Source organism: Alexandromys fortis, unplaced genomic scaffold, assembly GCF_014885135.2.
Source record: "Alexandromys fortis isolate MF-2015 unplaced genomic scaffold, M_Fortis_MF-2015_v1.1 scaffold_3, whole genome shotgun sequence".
In the NCBI taxonomy this organism is placed as follows: domain Eukaryota; kingdom Metazoa; phylum Chordata; class Mammalia; order Rodentia; family Cricetidae; genus Alexandromys; species Alexandromys fortis.
In genome coordinates this window covers 17251973-17272974 of record NW_026067909.1, presented here as the reverse complement: position 1 = coordinate 17272974, position 21002 = coordinate 17251973, and the positions used below count along the sequence as shown (strand labels likewise).

Here is a 21002-nt window from a genome sequence, read left to right as displayed (position 1 = left end):
GAAGAGCGCATGGCAGTGCTTTCCTTGCTAATGAAAAGGCTGTCCTAATGGGTTAAGTCCATAGGGGCTCTGCCCTTCTGTGCTTGGATTCCCAGAGAAAATAAGCACAGGGCCTTAATTACTGACGGCATGCTGGCAGAGAGGTGCGTCTGCTAGTTGATTAGTCGGCAGTCCTTTGCACGGCTCTGGAACATCAGATGCTTTGTCTTGGTTGTTTTTATTTGTTTTTGTTTTCAGTAGATGAACGAACTTGGGCAGGTAAGTTGATCTCACGATGAAGATGTGCAGGGCTTCCTTTACTCACATTAGTTCTTCTGTGTCCTCATTTCTTTTTGTGTGTGTGCTTTTATTTTGTTTGGTTTTGAGACAGTCTCACTATTTATCCCTGGCTGATCTGGAACTCACTCTGTAAACCAGGCTGGCCTCAGACTCACAGAGATCCACCTGCCATTGCCTCCCAAGTGCTGGGATTAAAGGTGTGCTCCACCACCGGATCCTCGGTCTGAGCCATAGCATCACATTTTAAAAAATAAGGTGCTGGGCAGTGGTGGCCCGCGCCTTAATGTGATGCTGTATCCGATGTGAGACTGAGACCCGATACAAGGCAAGTAGGTGCCTCGTGTCCAGCCCCATTGTTTTCTAGCTTGGTAGTAAGCAGTCTTGAGTGTCTTGGTTTCCATTTTGGTGCAGGTGGTGAGTAATGTCTTCATGCCCTGCTCTCCCTCCAGTGTGCCCCTTTCTGTTTGGCAGCAGCAGATTCCTTTATTTGGTTTGGTTTTCATTCCCTCCTTCTGTCTTGGAATGGGTGATGCTTATTCTGAAATATATTTTTAAGACAGTGTTTCAGAAGCAAACACCCTGCCTTCTGAAACCACAGACACTGCTTGTGAAGCAGCTGATAGGGCAGGCTGCCAAATCCAGACTGTTAATGCCAATCCCTCAGTGGCAGAGTGTCATACACTGGTGATGTTAGCCCTTCATCGGATCATGGTGTGAGGGTCTCACAGTAGCACTTAGCTGTTGACTTATCCCTCTGCGTTTGCAGGCTTCTCTCATTGCTCTCCGTAGTTCAGAGAAGCCGACGATCTGCGGGACATGTCAGGCAGGCTCTTCTCAGCTCGCCCTCATCTGCTCCCACCGCATCCTTGCTTCTGATTCCAGGAGAAGATCTTATTGAGGTGCTTTAGACCAATCCTCTCACCAGCTTTTCCAAAATTGTGTTTGTTTTTACCTAGCTTGGCTCAAGTGGTCTCCCTGCCTTCGTCTCCCAAGTAGCCTGACAATAGTGTATGCCCTTGGCGCATCGTGGTTTTAACATCTAGAAGAGAGTGGGAAGATGGTTTTGTCAGAGGACCTGAATTTGAGTGCCAGACATCACAAAAAACCCTAGATGGGACTTGGTGTGCCTGTAATCCCATTGCTGGGGAGACAGAGACAGGAGGATCCCTGGGGCTTTCTGACCAGCCCACCTTAATTTGTGAGCCCCAAACTGTGAGAGATCCTGTCTTAATAAACAGTAACAAGGTAAAGTGCCTGAGGATTTATACCTGAGAGTGAGCTTTGGCTCCTATGTGCACAGACATGCACACACAAAGAACAGAAAGTAGAACTAGCCACATCCCTGGGTTCTGAATTAACTGACTGTTAAAGAATATATGTATTTGTGTGTGTTACAGTGGGTCTGCATATGAAGGAAGGTTAGTTAGGAGACAGTTTTGGGGAGCTAATTCTCCCCTTCCATCATGGGATCTGGGGATCGAGTGCAGGTTTTTGAGTGGCTTTACCTGCCTAGCCATCTCATCAGCCTGTTTTTCCTGACGGGTGGGGGTGGTGATTCTCATTATGTAACTTAGGCATGCCCCAAGCATGCGATGTTCCTGCCTTAGCTGCCATCACAGGCCTTTGCTAACATATTTGACTTTTCCCTTCCTCCCTCCTTCCTCTTCTTTCTTGGAGCTGGGTTCAAACACAGGCCCAAGTATATACCAAGCTGGTTCTCCTTCAGTGAGCTATAGTCCCTAGCCCTGACTTTTCTTTCTATCTTTTTGTTTTGTTTTATTTTGTGAGAGAGCCTTGTGTAGCCTCTAGCCTTGAACTTGTGATAAAATCCAGACTGGCTTTGAACTTTTGGTGTTCATTGCTTCTATTGATAATCTCATTGGTTTGTGTCAGCTTGACACTAGGGACCACAATTGAGAAAATGCCTCCATAAAAATGGCACGGGACACTTTTTTTTAAAAGATTTTATTTACTATGCATACAGTGTTCTGTCTACACCCCAGATCTCATTATAGAGAGTTGTGAGCCACCATGTAGTTGCTGAGAATTGAACTCAGGACCTCCAGAAGAACAACCAGTACTCTTAACCTCTGAGCCATCTGCCCGGCTCATTTCCAGGCAGGGTGGTCCTGGGGTGTATGAGAAAGCAGACTGAGCAAGCCATAGGGAATAAGGCAGTAAATTACATCCCTTGATGGCCTCTGCTTCAGTTCTGCCTCCAGGTTCCTGCCCTGATTTCTCTGGTGAGGGGGTGTAACCTGGAAGTGTAAAATGAGCAGACCCTTTCCTCTCTGGGTTGCGTTGGTCATGGTGTTTTATCACAGCTATAGTAACCCTAAAACAGCTCCCAAGTGCTGAGATTGAAGGCATGTTTTATTACTTGTGACTTTGAAACAGGGTCTCATTGTGAAGCCCTAAGTCCTGGAACTCTGTAGGCCAGGCTGGTCATTTCTCCCTGCTTCCCTCCTGAAGCGCTCTGCAGCTAAGGGCCTGTGCAGTAGTGAGACGTCTGACTTGAGCCAGTTGAGCAGGAGTTAAGGAAGGAAACCAGACTTGATAATTGACCACTGGGAGACAAAAGGAAAATCTATAAACATGCTTAGTCACAGCCGGTGCAGGCTGCTATGGGAATCCGGGTACAGAACCTGGGCTTCCCAGTCTTCACCAAGACAATTCATTTCCTATTTTGTCTTTATTTCCATGATTGAATCTTGAACAATTTATTTACGTGTATTTATTTATTTTTATTTATGTATTGGGGGTGTGTGCCTATGGGTGTGGTTGTATTTGTGCTCCAGTGTACACATAGAGGTCAGAGGACAACCCACAGAAGTCAGTTCTCTTCTTCCACTTTGTGTGTTCTAAGAATTGAACTAAAGTCCTCAGGCTTGACGCCAAGTACCTTTACCTACTGAGCCATGTCACCAGCCCTAAAGCAATTTTTGTGGCTTTAAAAAAAAATTTTTTTTTTATAAGCCTGACGGTGGAGTCTCACAACTTTAATCGCGACACTCAGCAGGCAGCGGCAGGCTGTGAGTTCGAGGCCAGCCTGGTTCCAGGACAGGTTCCAAAGGTAGAGAGAAACCCTGTCTCAAAAAAACAAAAATAAAGTTGTTGTTGTTATTTTTAATCATCTTATTATTGAGCCTGATTTTTGAAGTTCAGATAGAAATGAAAGACAAGAAAGGCTACACAGTTGTCATCAGTATTTCTGGGTCATTTTCCTTTTGCTCAGCACAGAGTGCCTCTTAGCAGAACCCACTCAGTACCTGTGTGTCCAGACTCATCAAAGTTTAAAGCAGATTCTGGCAGCACTGGTGCTTCTCACTCTAAGTTAGGTCTGTGATTGTCTTTGCCCACTGTTCCCTGAAAAATAACTGAAGGCCACAGACCACTAATAAATTGGGTGAATGGGCTAATTATAACTTCAGATTCTGGATTTGGGTTATAATCTCTGTATCTTTCATGTTAGACTGCTGATGCTTTGAAGGCTTGTTATATCCCCGTGTGTCTGTGTCTATAAAACCCTTCTCCAGAGCCTAGAGATGCTTTTCATACAGTCAGCTCTTAATGAATTAACTGTGAGGTGAAAAATAAGGAATAGTCTGAGGGTGTGCCTTGGTGGAAGCTCTGGATTTGAGTCTCATTGCAGAAAATAAAAATTGCAGTCTGGGCATTCTTCCTTGTAGTGCCCCTTAGGGAAAGTGCCCATCCTGCTTTACAAACCAGGCACCTGTTTCTGTTGGTTCTCCTACAGTGTGGTGGGCTTTAGGAACTGAACTCAGGTCGTGGGGGTTGGCAATCTCACTGGCCCCAAAAGAACTTCTTTTTGAAAATGAAAAAAATGAAGGGGAAGGTTTAAAACTGTTGCTGGATAAGAACTCAGGAAACCACAGGAGAGACCGCTCTACTAAGGAATCCCCGTCTGGCCTTCTGCCGTAGAGACAAGAGCCAGAAAGCCAAGCCCTCTGTTCTCTGTCGATGCTTGAGTGGCTGGTTAACTGGCTTCATCCTTCCCTCTGTGATAGGCAAACAGCTTCAAGGAGTGTTGGGACTTCTGTCCTGAGGACAGAAGACTGCAGTTTATTTATAGGGCAGGAGAGCTCAAGAGTGTGCACGGGAAGCACTGATTTCACACCAGCTCAGTACTGGTGATGGCAAGGACCCAGATTTTTCTTTGAGTACATTAGAGATGAGTTGCTATTCTTCCGTCTAAGTACTAACCAGGCCTGGCTCTGTTTGTTTGGGTTCTGAGATCTGTGGAAATAGGAACCTTCAGGGTGCGGTGCTGATAGGTTCCTTTCTAACTTTTTAAAAAATCATTTTGTTTTAGCCAGGTCATATGGCACATGCCTTTAATCCTAGCACTCAGGAGGCAGAGGTAGATAGGGCTCTGTAAGTTCAAAGCCAGCCTGGACTACAGAGTGAGTTCCAGGACAGCCAGAACTACACAGAAGAACCCTGTCTCGAAAAAAAGGAAAAAAAAAAAAAAAGAGAGAGAAAGAAAAGAAAAAAAGAAAAACATTTGTTTTGTATGAATGGATGTTTTGCCATGGGTGCATGTGTATGTACATCTCTTTGTGTCTTGTGTGGTAGAGGCCAGAAGAGAGCATTGAATCCCCTGGGACTGGAGTTTCAGAAGGTTCTGGGTGCTGGGAATTGAACCTGGGTTCTTAGAACAGCAGTAAGTGCTCTTATCTGCTGAGCTATCTCTCCAGTCCTGAGAGTTGTTTTTCTAGATGGGCCAATAATTGTGAGGTCCAGAACCATCATAGATAGACAAGGTGAGAATATGACCCTTTCTCTTTTCTTGTAAGTCCCTCTGACTTTTGTATATCCTGATTTGAACCCAGAAAAAAAGCTCTGGCTCGGTGATAGAACTAAGGACCGGTTAGACAGGTCTGCTTGGGCCCAGCTCCCCTCCCCCACCCTGGGCAGGGAGACTGAAACTGCTGCTTGCAGGGCTTTGCCAAATCAGTTTCTCCTCAAGGATTACCTGCTCACTGCAGGCAGGCAGCTCCCCACCCAGGAGCCAGACACTGTGGGAATCCTGCGGGTGGGGGCAGGCTCTGCTCAGCTTGTTGGGCGTGCTGCTCGCCTGCTGGGCTCTGAGCACAAAGGCTCCCAGCTCACTGTGCTGAATCGCCTGGAGGCCTAAGGGAAATAGCCTGGGCCCACAGTGCCTTGCCCTGTGCCCTGTGGCCACATTCCTGTGGGGGGGGGGAGGGGGGGAGTGAGGAGCTTCAACACGGGGCAGATGAAATCTTTGGAAAGAAAAGTATCCATCTAACTCCTTGAGTTTAGAATTGAATATTTCCTTTTTTTTTTTTTAACCCTAGTCAAAGTTTTTCAGTGTGTGGGGGCCTAGTGTCCACAGCATGCTGGACAAGGCTTCTTAGCCAGGGTCCTTGGCAGGTTCACTTAATGTTAGCCAAGATCAGGAAGTGGGCTCGTGACAGGCAGCCCCTGCTCACTTCCTGCTTTGGTCTGAGGGATGGGTGTAAAAAGCTTGAACCTGCACAGATAGGAAGAACTCCATTCACCCAGCACAGATCTTTAGAGCCTTTACAAGTGTGGAGACAGGTCCCGGGAGAGTGATTTGTTCAAAGTTATATAACTTGTTTAGGCAGATTTGAGTCTAGAATAGATCTCCCTTGGGGCCCTTGGTACTTGTCCCCATAGCCCCTACTTTAATGGCGATTCTCCTTAGAAGGCCTACAGACTTCTGTGGTAAGAAGCCATCTGGAAAAGGACAGGTGGAAGGGTAGCAGACCCCAGCTGTACACACACACCAAAGACACTGGCTTCTCTTCAGGGACTGTGTCCATCCAGGTGCCAGAAGTCCCTAGGGAATGGATTTAAAACAGTAGGCAGCAGCATTCGAACCCTGGCTCAGGTTAGAAGGTCACATGAATCAGAGCTGGGTTAGGGGCTGCTGGCTAAAGAGGAGTCAGGAAGGTCTGACCCCATGACATTCCAGCTTAATTTAGTCATTTCTGGAGGGTATGCTAGTGGCCACCACGGTGCCAGGATTCCAAGAACACGGAAGGACCTGAGTCCTGGAAACTTCCCTAGGGGCTGCTTTTAGTTTTGCATACTAGTGAGCAAATAACTACTAAGAGTTGCAAAGGAGACCAACCAGTGAAGAGCTAAGGATGCCTAGGAGGACACAGTGGAGACTCTAAAGTAAGCTAGGTGGAAGGAAGGCTGGAAAGCTTCCTGCTGGGAGTGATGTCTGCCCTTTAGCTCACCAAAAGGAAGGATGGGGTCTAAATGGAGGGAAAGTGACCCAGGCTGTGGGACGCTACAGCAAAAACCTGGAGATCTTTCATTGCAGACTGGGAGACAGGTGGCTGAGGCGCAGCTGCTATCAGAAAAGAAAGCCAGATAATCCCTCATGCAGTTTGCAGGCCTGTGAGTCTAGTTGGAAATCAGCTTTAAGAGTATAGGTAGATATATACTCAGATAAATTGATTGTGGGTAGGGACAGGTAAGGCAGAGATAGAATTTTATTTTGTGTATGTGAATTCAATGTAGGTCAGAGGAGAACCCGGAGTTGATTCTCTCTTTCCACCATTCAGGTCCTAGGGATCCATTACAGGTCATCAGACTTAGCAGCAGGTACCTGTGTCTGCTGAGCCATCTCACCAGCCTGAGACAGAATTTTATGAGAGGTGTGTTTGGGATGGGATTTCCTATTCCTGGCGCTGGGTACAACAAGCCATGTTATATAGGAAAGAGGACAGATTTGTGTGTGTGCAGGTGTGTGTGTTCAGCAAACTGAGGTTTTCGTCTTTCTGGGAGACTTGGCTTTGTAGCGGAATTAGCTGGAGACGCTGGATCATTGTTAAGCCAGAGATCAGGATTGTTTATCTTTTCCATAAGGAGGGACTCACAGGCCTTGGCTGCCATTAGAAGATCTGGGGGGTTGACGCCGGAGTTGGTGGAAAAGATAAAGTATTTGTCTTGCTCCTTGACCCCCACAGACGTTCCTATTTGTCACCAAATAGCACTTCTCTGTGGCAGTCTTGGGTTCTGTGCTGGGGAGAGACACCCTCCTCTCTCTACAGGAGTCCTCATAGATAGCTCTTGCAATACCCTTGGCTACAGACAGGATTCTACACAAGAGCTAGTAAGAGTCCCCTCCCCTCCTATCATCCTGTCAGTGTCACAAAGTGCTCAGACCTGACCTGAGATGACCAAGATGACCGTGCTCCACACCTGGGAGCAAAATCAGACCTAAGGTTAGAATAAACTGCTTGCCTTGGAGGCTTCAGGAGGCAGCTTCTGCTGCTTGCCTGTCCCTCTCCAGGGATGTGTGTGTGCCATACAAGTCTGCCTCTTCCCAGGGAGCATACACCTGCAGTGTTCTAGTTTGGATAGGAATACCATTCAAAGTTCTTGGCAGGAGACCAGCTTACTTCTACCCAGGTTGATTCCCCTCCCTTTTCCAACTTGTTTGATGTGCTTGTTGCCCAGAGTTCTTAGGCAGCTGATTGGCTCTATAGTGGCTAGAGATTGGAGATCCTGCAGTGGGAACACAGCTGCTTCCTTTCCTGGCCTCTGGGGTGGAGCTTGAAAATAGAGAATCATAATCCCTTGCTCCTCTTCCTCCTCCTCTCCACTGCCGCGCTGCCAGGTAAACTGGAGTGACCAGCTCTGAGTGGGACTCAGCACGCCTGCTTCACTGCTCTGGAAGACAGCAGTGATCTGGAAGAGATTCATGGACAGTGAGCATGCAAACTCTGTGTGTTCTTGGGCCAGCAGACTTAGAGCCAATGGTGACCCCACCAGGTATCAGGCAAGTCTGCCCAAGGCCACTGTTTTCTCTAACATGCTGAGAAATGAAGACTACCTCCACATACCCCTGCTGCCCAGGAAGCTAGGAGCTGGGTCATTTGTCCTTGGAACCCTTTGCAGTACAGTGCCCCTTAACCATGCTTTTAAATCCCTCACCTGGGTGCTTTTTTGTTTTGTTTTGTTTTTTTCAAGATAGGGTCTTACTATGTAGACCAGGTTGACTATGAACCCACAGAGATCTGCCTGCCTCTGCCTCCCAAGCAGTGAGATTAAAGACATGCACCACCACACCCAGTTAAATTGACTGTTTTTATTCCTAACTTAGTTATATTCAGGCTTTGTTTTTTTTTTTTTTTTTTGAAATAGTAACTTCGTGAAATTTGTTATGACGTGTTATGTATTTGGTACACATGAAGGGGGATATTCATGTGTCGTGAAGTGTGCATGTAGGTCAGAGGTTCTCTCCTTCCATGAGGGTCTCAGGGGTCAGGCCTGTCAGCAAGTACCCTATCCTCTCAGCCGTCTTGCCAAGACTGCACTCCTCTTTAGCAGCAGCAGGTAGAGGAGGCACCTTCCCTACCTCTCAGAACTGTGGGTGGGAGGCTGGGAAAGTGCTGCTCCTGTGCTGGAAAGGGAGTGTAGTAGAGGGGCTGCCAGTGGCTGTATCTGTTCTCCTTTTGGCTGGTCAGAGGCAGTGACACCTTAGTCTTTTGCTGACCTCTGTGGTCAGCCAGGAAGCACCGCTGGCAACAACTTCCTGCTGGCAGCTGTGAGTACCTAAAGCAGAGCCCCAGCTTGCTGAGTGGGAGGAGTGGTTACTTAGGGTCAATGGGAACTGGAGCTGGGGAGGAGTGTTATAGCAGAGCCAGAGGTCAGCTTCTGCAGCCTGGCTGCCTGGAGCAAAGGCCGTGTGCCCAGTGCCTTCCCTTCTGTGTCTTGCTAGTGATCATCACTGTTAGGTTGACCTCCAGGCCACATTGGATGATCCTGACTCTGCTGTTTCAATCCTATGTGTCCTAAAGCTGAACCTCAAGGCGATTTGTTGTTTTAGAAGTTCTGACATTGGTCACTAGAAGGTCTGTTTTGGTGTTTTGCTTCTAGCTGAGAGTTGGATCTCTGAAAACATCACTCCCTTTAAGTACACACCTGGCATTTTTCCTCTTTCGGCTGGCTGGCTGCATATGCAGCCTCATGGGAAAGCCCTTCCTTGACCAAGTTTAAGCTCCAGCACCCAAGGAAGAGTAAAAGTAATAACACTCCTCCCTCAGGATACACACATGCTTCTCAGAGTTGGAAAGACTTTGGTTATTTATTCCATGTGGGGCCTGGACCTTAGAGATCCACTTGCCTCTGCCTCCTGAGTGCTGGGATTTGAGATTACAGGTATGTATCTTGCCTGACCAATTTGTGACTTTTTTTTTCTTTTTTTGGTTTTTCAGACAGGGTTTCTCTGTAGCTTTTGAGCCTGTCCTGGAGCTAGCTCCTGTACACCAAGCCAGCCTTGAACTCAGAGATCCGCCTGCCTCTGCCTCCTTAGTGCTGGGATTAAAGGTGGCAGGCGCCACCACCGCCTGGCCAATTTGTGACTCCTTAGGAGCTTTATGTTGTTCATTTGCTTAACCTTCCACCTCACCCCAGATCAACCCAAACTAGCGGTTCATATGAAGAGCTCTGGAAAGCGGTGCCTCAAGGTCACTGAAGTGTACTTGGTATTTGGCATAGGTGGCTGGTTTGGCGTTTGGTAAGGGATTTCTTCTTTGTATTTGAGCAAAAGATTTCTTGGCAGGAGTCCTTTATGCTGTGTTCCCAATGCTTGCCCTGTGTCCAAGGTTTGCCCCCTGCTCCCCTCCCCTGACAGGTTGTTTCAACCCTCTTGCTTATAAACAAGTGCAGTAGAACGTGTCGGTCCAGCTCACATGACCTTGGTTATCTCTTCACGGGGTAACCAGCATTGGCATTAGATGCCACAGTCAGTCATTTGACCTTGTGGAGCTGACTGAGTAAAAGAGGGGAGATGTCAGGAGAAAGCCTGGGTCTGCCAGAGAATGTACATGGGAGGCTACGTGATTCCTTAGTGAAGTCCAGGTGGGAAATGTCAGTGTCCCTAGAGCAGGGCTTCAGCTACGAGATGTTTCCTTCCCTGTTTTATTATCCCAGCATTCCTAATTTTAGCATTCTTTTATTTCTCCTGTTCTCAGATCTTGTCTATAAGGATCCACAACATGCAGCTTTTTAGGAAACTGTCCCTGAGACAGACACCAGATAGTTCACAGGATAGCAACGCCAATACCTCCGAATCTTATCTTCCCAAATAGTTATCCTGATAGTGGTAGACAGGTGGTGATGGGAGCCTGGCTGCCACAGAATGTCTCTTGGAAGGGACGTCAGGAACTGAAGTGTCGCTGAGCCAAGCACTTACCATTACACGTGCACACACAGGCTCTCCTTCTCAAGGTTGAAAGGCAGCTTGAACTTTCGTGAGTATCTGAGTATACCCATGCAGCAGTGTTTGTATGCACATGCTACATGATAGTGTACATGTGTCTTATGCATTAGTCACATTTCTTGCTATGACTGTTAACTTACAAAGTTTCCAGACCCATTTATCTAAAAGTCCTCACAAGATGGCAATACTCTGCTTCCAGGAGTTGTGATGTACTGAGTTTTTGTAGGGTGGGATGTTTTTGTTTAAAGTGCCTTTTATCAGGGGAGCCTAGTGTGGCCTTTTATGGAAAGGATAAAACAGCTGAGCTGCTGCAGCCTTCTCTGTAAAAAACCCAAGTCCCTGTCTGGGTTGTGTGAGATGACCAGAACTTGGCCTTTCACTAAAGAGCTTTCCTGGACCTGTTTGAGAAAAGCCATCTTTTCTTGGAGGTGTACAGCATCTATGGTAGTTACTGGGTAAAGAAGTTCAGTCTGTGTCTTCTGGCAATCTGTAGAATAGTGAGAAAGCTGGAATTATAGTAATGATAGCTGGTGTGTCTTGAGCATTTACTACAGGCCACGATTATTCAGAGTTTGGGGTGGAGTTGGGTATTTGGTAATTTCTGATTTTACTGTTTTCAAATCTTCTGTTGAGAGCCTCTTTATTCCTGACAGGCTCTTTGTCTTTGGTGGGTAGCATGGACTGGGTGGAGGAATAGAATAGGTACAGTAGTGCCCTTCTACTCAGCTTGAGTGCGATTTCAGGTCCTCAGTAAATTCAGAGGTTGGTAGCAACAGACTTGGCTGCCTGTCTCATTCAGTCTGTGGAACGATCCATCTAACAAGACCCCAGCATGCCCTTTCTCCCCAGCACACTGGTTAATTGCAGTTGTTCTTGAGGGCTTCCCCAGTACACAGCTGATGCACACCAGGCGGTCCGGCCAGGCAGTCCCAGAGCATTAGTGCCCTCACCCTCACCAGGGCTGAACGGACTCTTCTCTGCATCTTCACTTCTCTTGGAGGCTAGGATAGCTCCCTTGGACCTCTTCCTAGGGCTCTGAAAATATAGACTTAGTAAGTAAGAATACTCTTTAAGAGCTGGGTGTGGTGGTGCATGCCTTTAAACCCAGTACTTGGGAGGCAGAGGCAGACAGATCTCTGAATTTGAGGACAGCCTGGTCTATAGAGCAAGTTCCAGGACAGCCAGAGCTACTCAGAGAACCCTGTCTCAAAATCAAAATAAACAAAAAAAGAAGACACATGTAGTAAAAGATGACTGTGATCTGCTTTGCATACCTTGCTTTAGGCTAAAAGTACATATAGTTAGGGCCTTTCCAGAAGCAAAACAGCCATTACTGTCAGTAATTGAACATTTATTTGCCCACCCCTTTGCCATCTCTGTCCCCAGGCCTAGAATGGCAAGCTGAGGGCCTGGGTCTTGCTGGGAAGCAAAGCTTGGACTTTCCAGTCTTCACCTAACTGCTGACAACCAGCCTATCCAAGATGCCTGCTCTAATTGTGGCTGCTTAGTAACAGGATACAATAATGTCTGCCTTCAGCCAGAGGTGCTTTGGTTGTGCTGTGGGGAAGGTAGCTCCAAAGAATATTGGCCCCAGCTGTGTCAGGATAGTGTCACAGGCTCTCTCCTGACTCTAGCTGGAAATGTTCTTCCACGTTCCTCTTGCAATAGCTCTCTCTTCAGTAAGGCAGTACATGTTAAGAAGGCTAATTTCCATCTGGGTTCCTGTCTCATCAGACCCTCTCTCCTGTTCTACTGCAAGCTTCAGCCATGCCAAGAGTTTTTGAAGCATCCTTATTCAAGCTCTCTGTATCACAGTGTCATCAAGATTTGGGGGATTAGGGTGCTCTATGTGTCTATGTGTATGGAGCCCAGAGAGCAAAGATATATTCCCAAGCTGGACCAGTGCAATGGGGGAATTCATGGGCTGGCCTAGAGCGCTGCCATCATTGGTAAGGTTTCTCAGAATGAATCTTTTTAGTAGAGCCAGCACAACACCAGTGTGCTCCCCCCAAACCCCACCCCAGCTCCTAGTAGGGAATTTCTGGAGGAACACTCTGCATCTGATTGTGCTTGCCTGAGCATTCTCCTTAGTCAGTAGTCCCAGCAGCTAGTACGCACATGAAGTTGTCCCAGATGCCAAACAACAAAGATGAAAAGGAGCTCCCTCTTTGCTCACAGCACGTTTGCTGGGGACTGCACTGCACTGTTATGGCCCTGAGTCACAGGTATGCCAGGATCTTAGCACAATGAATTTACCCTGTGGTCTGGCAGAACCCCCTTCCGTGCTCAGGCCGTCTTCTACTCTAGTTGCAGAAGAAGATGGGCATGTAGCACCTCTGCCCATCAGAGCAAGGGAGCCTGGCTTCTGGAAAGAGCAGCCAGTTGAATGTTTAACAGTCACTTCAAGGGAGTAGCCACACGGTGGAAAGTCTGGTCTGATGGGGGCAGTTGTGAGGCCCAGATTAGCAATGACAGCCTTGCGTAGTTTCTGAACCTTTCTCCTCCTCATGCTGACCTCTGGCCACAGTGACTTCTGGGGTGGTGAACAGCCTTGGTGTTTTTCCTGTTTCTTCCTCCTTCAACTCCCTCTTTGAACTTTCAGGGGTAGGAGGCAGCCTTTTTTATTCTTGCAGGAAAAGGTGAAGTGGAAATAGATTCTTGTTCATTACTTCCCAGGAGCTTCTGGAACTGGTTAAGACCTGGAAGCCTGCTTCCTAGCCTGGGGCTGGCTGTACCCCTAGACAGGAAACCTTCATAGGGTGCCATGAAAGGCAGGGTAGGAGCACAGGGTTAAGTCTGCATCAAGTAGAAAAACTGTTGCAGAAATGTTGAGGTGTTTTTTTGGTTTTGATTTTTTTCCCCCCAAATCTCAAGCTTCTTTGTTGCTTTGCTTTGGCAAAGCCCCAGGAGAAGTCGGGAGATTCTGGGAGGAGTTGGTTGTGCTGAGTGAGTCACTGAGCTCCCGCTGCTGCTGTGTTTAGTTCCTGCCTGCCTCACAGGAGAAGGAGGCATCGTGGGGAGGGGCAGGGTGGAAATGCTGCTCTGTGTAGTGGGGCAGTATGTTTTGTGAGCACCCTAAGGTTGGCAGAACCTCGTAGCCGCCGACCAGAGCAGGAAATACTAGAGCAACATAACGTATACTAATGTCCCTTGCCATCCTTATACAAGTAGTTGTCACTTCCCTGTTCAGTAGCTTTTGAAATGTTTTAAATTGAATTGTGTTCTCTCTGCAACACATGCTGTTTCCTAGCAAAACAGGAGGAATTGAACGTAACTCTCTAAAGTAGGAGGCCTTGATTGTTGCGAGAGGCAAGGATTCCCCCTTTGAGGAAATAGGGAGCCAAGGAGCAGATGGGGTACTCTACTTTGCTGATCTCTGGCTGTCTGTGTGAACTCCATTTTCCATTAGTGACTGACTACCTACCATCCATTGTGGGCAAGGTGCCCACTTGGTTGTTGTATGCTGAGAACATTGGACATTTGAAGACACCCCAACTCTTCCCCCTTTTTTTGAGTCAAATATCCTAGGTTGATCTTGAACTTTTTTTTTTTTTTTTTTTTTTTTTTGATTTTCGAGACAGGGTTTCTCTGTATCTTTTGGTTCCTGTTCAGGAACTAGCTCTTGTAGACCAGGCTGCCCTTGAATTGAATTCACAGATATCCCCGCCTGCCTCTGCCTCCCGAGTGCTGGGATTTTTTTTTTTTTTTTTTTTTTTTTTTTTTTTTTTTTTTTTTTTTTTAGATGAAGGTTGCCATCTTTCAATGGAAGTTTTTGAGTGCTGNTTTTTTTGGTTTTTCGAGACAGGGTTTCTCTGTGGCTTTGGATCCTGTCCTGGAACTAGCTCTTGTAGACCAGGCTGGTCTCGAACTCACAGAGATCCACCTGCCTCTGCCTCCCGAGTGCTGGGATTAAAGGTGTGCGCCACCACCGCCCAGTTTATTTTATTATTTTGTGTGTGGGCAGGATTGAAGGTGTCTGCTATTACACCAATTTATGTAATGCTGGTATTAAACCCAGGGACTTGTGCCTGCTAGGCAAGCCCTTTATTCTTTCTTCTGTGTAACAGATGCCAGGCTAGCTAGTCCTTAAGCTTTCCTGTCTCTGCCTCACACCTCTCTATAAGAATGTTGGAAATGGAGATGTACACCACCATGCCTGGTTTCTTCATGGCTTCTGGGGGGTGGGGCCCAGATAGTCAGAGCTTGGATAGCAAATGCTTTGACCCTCTGAGCCAGTACACCAGCCTCTTTTTTGTGTTGTTGTTCTTAGGACAAGGTCTTGCTGGGTAAACCAGACTAGCCCAGAATTCACTGTAGCCCAAACTAGCCAGGAACTCATGGCAGTTGTTCTGCCCCAGCCTCTAGATGCTAAGATTACAGGTGTACACTCAGCTCCCCAGCATACTTGCTTCCTTTCTTTTTCTTTGAGACAAGGTAGTGGAGGATAACCTTGAACTTCTGATGCTTCTAACTCTGCCTTCCAAGTGCTAGGATTAGAGGTGTATGACACTATGCCTAGTTTTATACTGTGCTGTGGGTGGAGCCCAGGGCTTTGTATTCAAGCAACAGAGCTACATCCCCTGTCTCCTCTCAGCGCATTTCCTTTCTTTGCTTTTTCTTTCACCTCTCTTCCTCCTTTTTGAGACAGGTTCTTATTGTGTAGCCTTGGTTGGTTGCCTTGAATGCCATATGTAGCCCAGGGTAGCCTTGAAATCAGAGATCTTACCAGTCTTAAGCTTCCCTGTTCACCACATCTCACCCACACCTGACTGGCTTTTTTTTCTTTTTTAAATTTATCTATTTTATTTTATTTGCATTGGTGTAACGATGTCAGAGTCTCTGAAATTGGAGTTACAGACAGTTGTGAGCTGTCATGTGGGTGCTGGGACTTGAACCCGGATCCTCTGGAAGAACAGTCAGGCTCTTATCTGCTGAGCCATCTCACCAGTACCCCTTTTTCCTTTTTTAAAGAGTTATATATTATTTATCTGTATCTATGTCCTACATATCTATATGTGTAGCATATGTGTGCAGGTGTCCAAGAAGGTCAGAAGAGGGCGTTGTGATTCCCAAAACTGGAGTTGTAGGCAGTTGTAAACAGCCTGGTGTGGTTGCTGAGAACCTAGCCTGGGTTCTCCGCAAGAGTAACAAGTGCTCCTAACTGCCAAACCTTTTCTTCAGTCCCAACACGTTTTCTTCTTCACTCTGCACAATACTGAATATTGTGCTAGGCATTCTGGGCCATGAATAAGACAAACCAAAGTTCCTCCTTTTGACAGACACTAAACTTAACCAACTTCAAGGGCAGCAAATGTTTGAAAGGGAGGAAATGGCTCTTCTGATACAAAGTTTTGACCTTCCTTCCTCTTCCCTTGTCTTATTCCCTAGGGGTCAAGGGAGGGCAACTTGTAAGGATCAAAAAATTACACCCACAGAGGGCTGGAGAGATGGTTCAGTGGTTCCCAGCACCTACATGGCAGCTCACAACTGTCTGTAACTCCAATTCCAGGGGACCTGGCATCTTCACACTGGCATACTTGCAAGCGAAAACCCCAATGCACATAAAAAGTAAATAAATCTTTTTTAAAAATCACACCTGCTCTATTCTACAAGTCCTTTAACATGAGCTAGTTAGGTGTGAGCACTATTGGACACTAAGAGGATATGAATGTGAGCAAGGCACGATCTGACTTTGCAGAGCTTGAGGGAACACAAGAAGTGCAAGTCCTGTGCTTCAAAGTCCAGAGAAGGAAATGACTCCTAGCTATGAAGGTATCCAAAATTGAGATGATCAAGGCATCAGAGCTCCCTTCCTGGATTGTTTAAAGGAAGACACTATGTACTAGATGAAGCACTTTCTTGTAGTGTGTATACAACTGTGTGATTCTGTCCCATTCTCTGTGTGACAGCCAATGTAGCAGAACCTGGACCCCACTACAGATCTAATGCAGTGACAGCTTCCCAGTACACAGAGTGGAACTGGGTAGGAATGGAGGCCCAGTCCAGGAAATATACCAGAAACAAACTACTATTCAGAGAAAAGGAGGTGAGCCTAAGAGGGAGCCCTGGCACCTCAGCTGCACTGGTAGTGCCCTTCCACTTCCACACTTCTTTGTAAAGTGAGTCAAGCTTTTATGTTTCTGACTGCCTCCTGCCTCACCCCCACCCCCACCCTCCAAAGCCTGGGCTTCTGGCAGCCTGGCTCTCCTGTGATATGGAGGAACTCACTGTCTCCATGGTTACAGTAACCCACTGGTATGGGAGGAGCCAAATGAAGTACAAGGCTGGCAATGTGAGCTTCCCCCAACCCTTGGCACCATGTGGTACTGGTATGTTGGCTCTTTCTTTGGCTGTTTCTGGAAGGAAGGAGTTAAGGCACTAGCAAGAAAGGGAAGGTTCCAATTTAGAGGAGTCACATAACCCTGCTCAGTCAACTAGTAAGTAGCAGAGATGTGACTTGCTCCTGAGCTCTGCCTGCCTCCTGCTTCCCCTTACATACAGTAGGCAGACTGTGTACCTTCTCCACAGTTCACTTTGCAGGTGGCTCTAGCTGCACAGACTGATGTTTGACAATGGCTTGCTGAGCACCACTAGCCCAAAAGAAACAACTTAACAATGAGCAGATTCAGGGATGAGGTGGGACTAGAGACTTGTAGGTGCTCTGGGTACACAGTAGATCCTTAGTACTCTGAGAGCATCTCCAGTGGACCTGAAGACCAGAGGGTGGGGGTTATTGGTCATTATGGCTTCCAGACATGAAAGGGGTGAGTGACTTTGGGCTCACTTCATGGGCCTGCTATTCTCAGGCAGGCTCTGACTGTTGCTGGGGGATGAGGGTTGTGGCGCAGACACTGTTGAACAGTAAGCACACAGCTAGCTTCAGCTGCATGGCCTGCTGGTATTCATAGTCCAGGAGGACTACCCTGGCAGAGAAAGTAAGCAGGTCTTTGAAGCCTTATTGCAACAGAATGTTAGGGGGATGTAGGTGTTTCACAAGTTATCTCAGGGAATTTGGGGGGCTGGTACATGCCAAATACAGTTTTTATGTTCTCTCCCTACCCAGAATGCTCCTGGTGTATGGACTATTGATAGTTGAGAGTGACAGTTGCTTGGATCAGAGTGTGGTAGGAAGGCTCCTGAATGCTATGAGGGAGGGCCCCATAACTTCATCTGTATCTGACCCCATTTCTCCCTAACTGCTCTCTTAGAATATAAGGTCGCTCAGTGCTTGGTACTTATTCAGTTGACACAACTGCTGTTTCCCATCCTGACTGAGGAAATAATTCTGTCACATTCAAAACCTGGGGACTGAGACAATGAAGCTGTTTGGTATCATTCTGGCTTCTGAGTCTGCCAGTGGATGGAAATGGAAAGGCAGGTATTCCTAGACAAGGGCAAACTGGAGTCCAGGATCCATGCCAACTCCTTCCTGAAACCAGAACCTCCTGGGGAGGGCAAGAGGAGGAGGGGTGCTACACGACAGCCCCTCTGGCAGCTCTCAGCTGACTTCAGTCAGTCCTGTTCTTTCTGCTGTCCCTGTACACTGTACAGTCCCTGAGCTTCTTCCCCTCCTGCTACCGTTGAAGGAGGGCCTTGGACTCATCTTTTCTGGGGAGGAAATGAGAGCAAATCTCCATCAAGAAAGGTTAAGGTAAGACTGGGAAAGGGGACTGACTTGAACAGTATGTGCTGTCATGCTAAGCAGGGGCAGTTGCCCTTGGCCTCTATCCCAGCTGTGCACTGGAGAGGTTGGGGAATCCTGGGTATGTCTTGTAACCTGCATCAGTTTCTTAATGGAAAAGGAGGCTTGATGCATGTGTGTCGGGCATTTCTGCTCCCCCTGAGAAGCATGGTCTCCCAGTGGTGCCAGGAGGACACAGAAGTAAGCCTTGGTTGTTCCTAGGAGGGTTGATGGATACCCAGCATGAAGTCTTTACAGAACTGTTGGTGGGGGGCACAGCTCCTAGAGTGCTTGGAGAGAGCACCAGAGATTTGCCCCTTCCTCACCACAGTCCAGATTATAGGGACTTTGTTGTTTGGTGCCTGAGGTGAATGGGGTACCCTGAGGACAGATCTGTAGAAGCAGGACTAGAAAGAAAGGGAACATTTAGATTGTTCCCAGCCTTTGGGCAGAAGTTGGGGGAAAGACTTTCATTCTGTCATATGCTGGGCTCCTTGAGCATATGCCTCAAGGGGATTCTTTCACATGTTCACTAGACCCCCCCCCCCCAAGTTAGACTGAAATGCTTTGTATCTTAGTGCAGCATGCATTTTCTAAGGTTTAGAAAATAGGAAGTCTGATTGTCACTATACACTTACTGGTGTCTGCTTGCACCCTTCCTACTTTGGTACTGGAGAAGGTTTGTTGGTCTCCAGTAGAGCTACTGCTCTCTCTGAGTTAGCACATCTGAGTCACACAGTGTAGCCGCGTTAGAGGCCTTGTTGATTTGCCCCTCCCTGGGGCTTACCTGCTGTAGCAGGTGAGATAAGAGCTTTATGACAGCCCAGGCTGAAGTCTGCTCTTCACTCTCTTCAGCTGTTAACAGTAGAGCACCTTGGGGAGGGTGGGGCAGCCCACTTCCGGGGATGGAGGGAGGGGGAAGGGAGAAGGAAGTCGTTCTAAACCCGCCTCTCTCTTGGTCTCCCTTCCTGCCCCTCTCCTCATCTAACTTCTGATTAGACCATCCTGGAGTGGACACATTCTGACCACCCAAACTGGCCAAGCCGTGAAGCTCTTTGCCAAATCCAGTTAGTGTCTGTGTGTGTGTGTGTGTGTGTGTGTGTGTGTGTGTGTGTGTGTGTGTGTGTGTCTCTCTCTCTCTCTCTCCCTCTCCCTCTCACTCTGCCTCTCTCTCTTGGTGGTTTCGGTTGCGACACAGTCTAGGTTCCCAGGCAGGAACCGCTCGGCCTGGCTGCTTCGCTTTTCACTGAGGAGGTGGTGGAAGGTGTCGTCTGGCTTGTGCCGGCTGAGTAAGGGTGGCTGGCTGAGCCGGCAGCCCCCGCCCTGGGCCTGGCTCTTCCCGGCCTCTGTACTTTGCCCTCGCTGCCTGACAGGTTCTGCTGAATGGAAGTTGCTGGTATCCCTTGTCCCTTTCTCCGGCTGGGTATGTTTTCCCCGTTTTACCCCTGAGACTATCCTCTCCTTTCTCCTTTCTGCTTCAGACAAAATCTTGCAGAGTTGCTCAGTGGAATTGGGCCCTAGCACCGGTAGTCAGAATCTCAGGAAGGGCATCCAGTTGTCGAAGAGGGATTGGCTAGGAAGGAGGAAAGGAAAATGGGCAAATACGAAAAGGTCTTTTGCTTCAGCAGCCAGAGGCCAAGGAGACCAGACTGTGGAAGAAAGGGTGTCACAGTGGGAACCCAGCGAGAACCTGGAGCCAATTCCAAGGATACCTTTTTTTACTCCGCCTCACTTGAGCTTTTACTCTGCATCTGGCCAGGAAGTGCCCTCCTGGCACCCCTCCAGTCTGGCCCTTTCCTAGCCTACAGAAGCCACAGTATACTTGAGGGCCAACGCTGTGTGCTGAACCCCTGAGCACAGCTTTTCAAGAGAATAGTTGATGGCAGCCTCCATCAAATATTAGGGCAGGGGGCCTTGCCCAGCCTGAGTCAGTGCTGGATCTCTGGGTGGAAGCTATCTTTGGGCAAGCCTAGCAGCATGCCAAGACCAAGTTCTGAGATCCCAGTCCAAAAGACTCTGCAGGTCCAGTGGATGTAAGACTCTGCCATCTGTCTATCACTAATCCCAGAGCTCCTTGGAATCTCCTTCTGGATCTGGGCTGTTTAGAACCTCTGAAGGCAACTTGAGAGCCACAGGGGTTCTTTCACTGAGGGAGGCTAGGGGCCTGCCTCAGGTAGGGTATGGGTCAGAGCTGTGGTGTGAACTGGGAGACTGGGTGTGGAAGGAGATCAGGGCTTAGCCAGATCTTGCTTTGTGGTTCAGAAGGACAGCTTGGTCTCACCCCCACCACCTGTTTGGATCAGGAAGAATGGACTGGTCTGAACCACAGGAGGGGAGTTCTCTCTCCATAATAGCTATCCCCTATCTTACCTCCCAGAGCAGCAGCAGGAGAGGACAGGGGTACCGCCCTTGAGCCAGTGGCTTAAGAAGCATTGTCTACAAAAAGTTTTACACCCCCTCCCCTTTCACTTTTTTGAGACAAGGTTTCTCTATGTAATCCTGGCTGTCTTCTCTCTCTATAGACAAGGCCAGCCTCAAACTCACAGAGATCCTCTTGCCTCTGCCTCCCGAGTGCTGGGATTAAAGGTGTGCACTGCTGCCACCCTGCTGAAAGTTTAGTTTCTGACTTTCTGTGCTCTTCCTCATGGGTTCTCTTCATCCTGTCCCAGTTTCCCTGCTATAAGAAATATAAGAAATAGTGGGGTCAGAGAAGCACTGGTTTTAGTCCTAAGAGTTGGATGACTCATATCTGAGGAGGGGTTTAGTGACTGGAACAGGGAATGTAGGAGCAGGCAC

The 21002-nt window shown here is 47.8% G+C and overlaps 1 protein-coding gene across 5 annotated transcripts in view; it reads left to right on the top strand.

Moving 5' to 3' along the window:
* Nucleotides 1–21002, top strand: part of Mark2 (microtubule affinity regulating kinase 2) — a 68407-nt gene that overhangs the window by 28363 nt on the left and 19042 nt on the right. Inside the window, exon 2 of one of the 5 annotated variants that reach the window (XM_050136689.1) lies at nt 16435–16571. The exons of 3 other annotated variants lie outside the window; for them this stretch is intronic. In XM_050136689.1, coding sequence (XP_049992646.1) covers nt 16515–16571 — 57 coding nt within the window. In that variant the 5' untranslated portion in view covers nt 16435–16514. Of the gene's footprint in view, nt 1–16434; nt 16572–19153; nt 19274–21002 lie in introns of those variants that run through there. One more of the 5 variants, XM_050136693.1, reaches the window with a different exon arrangement.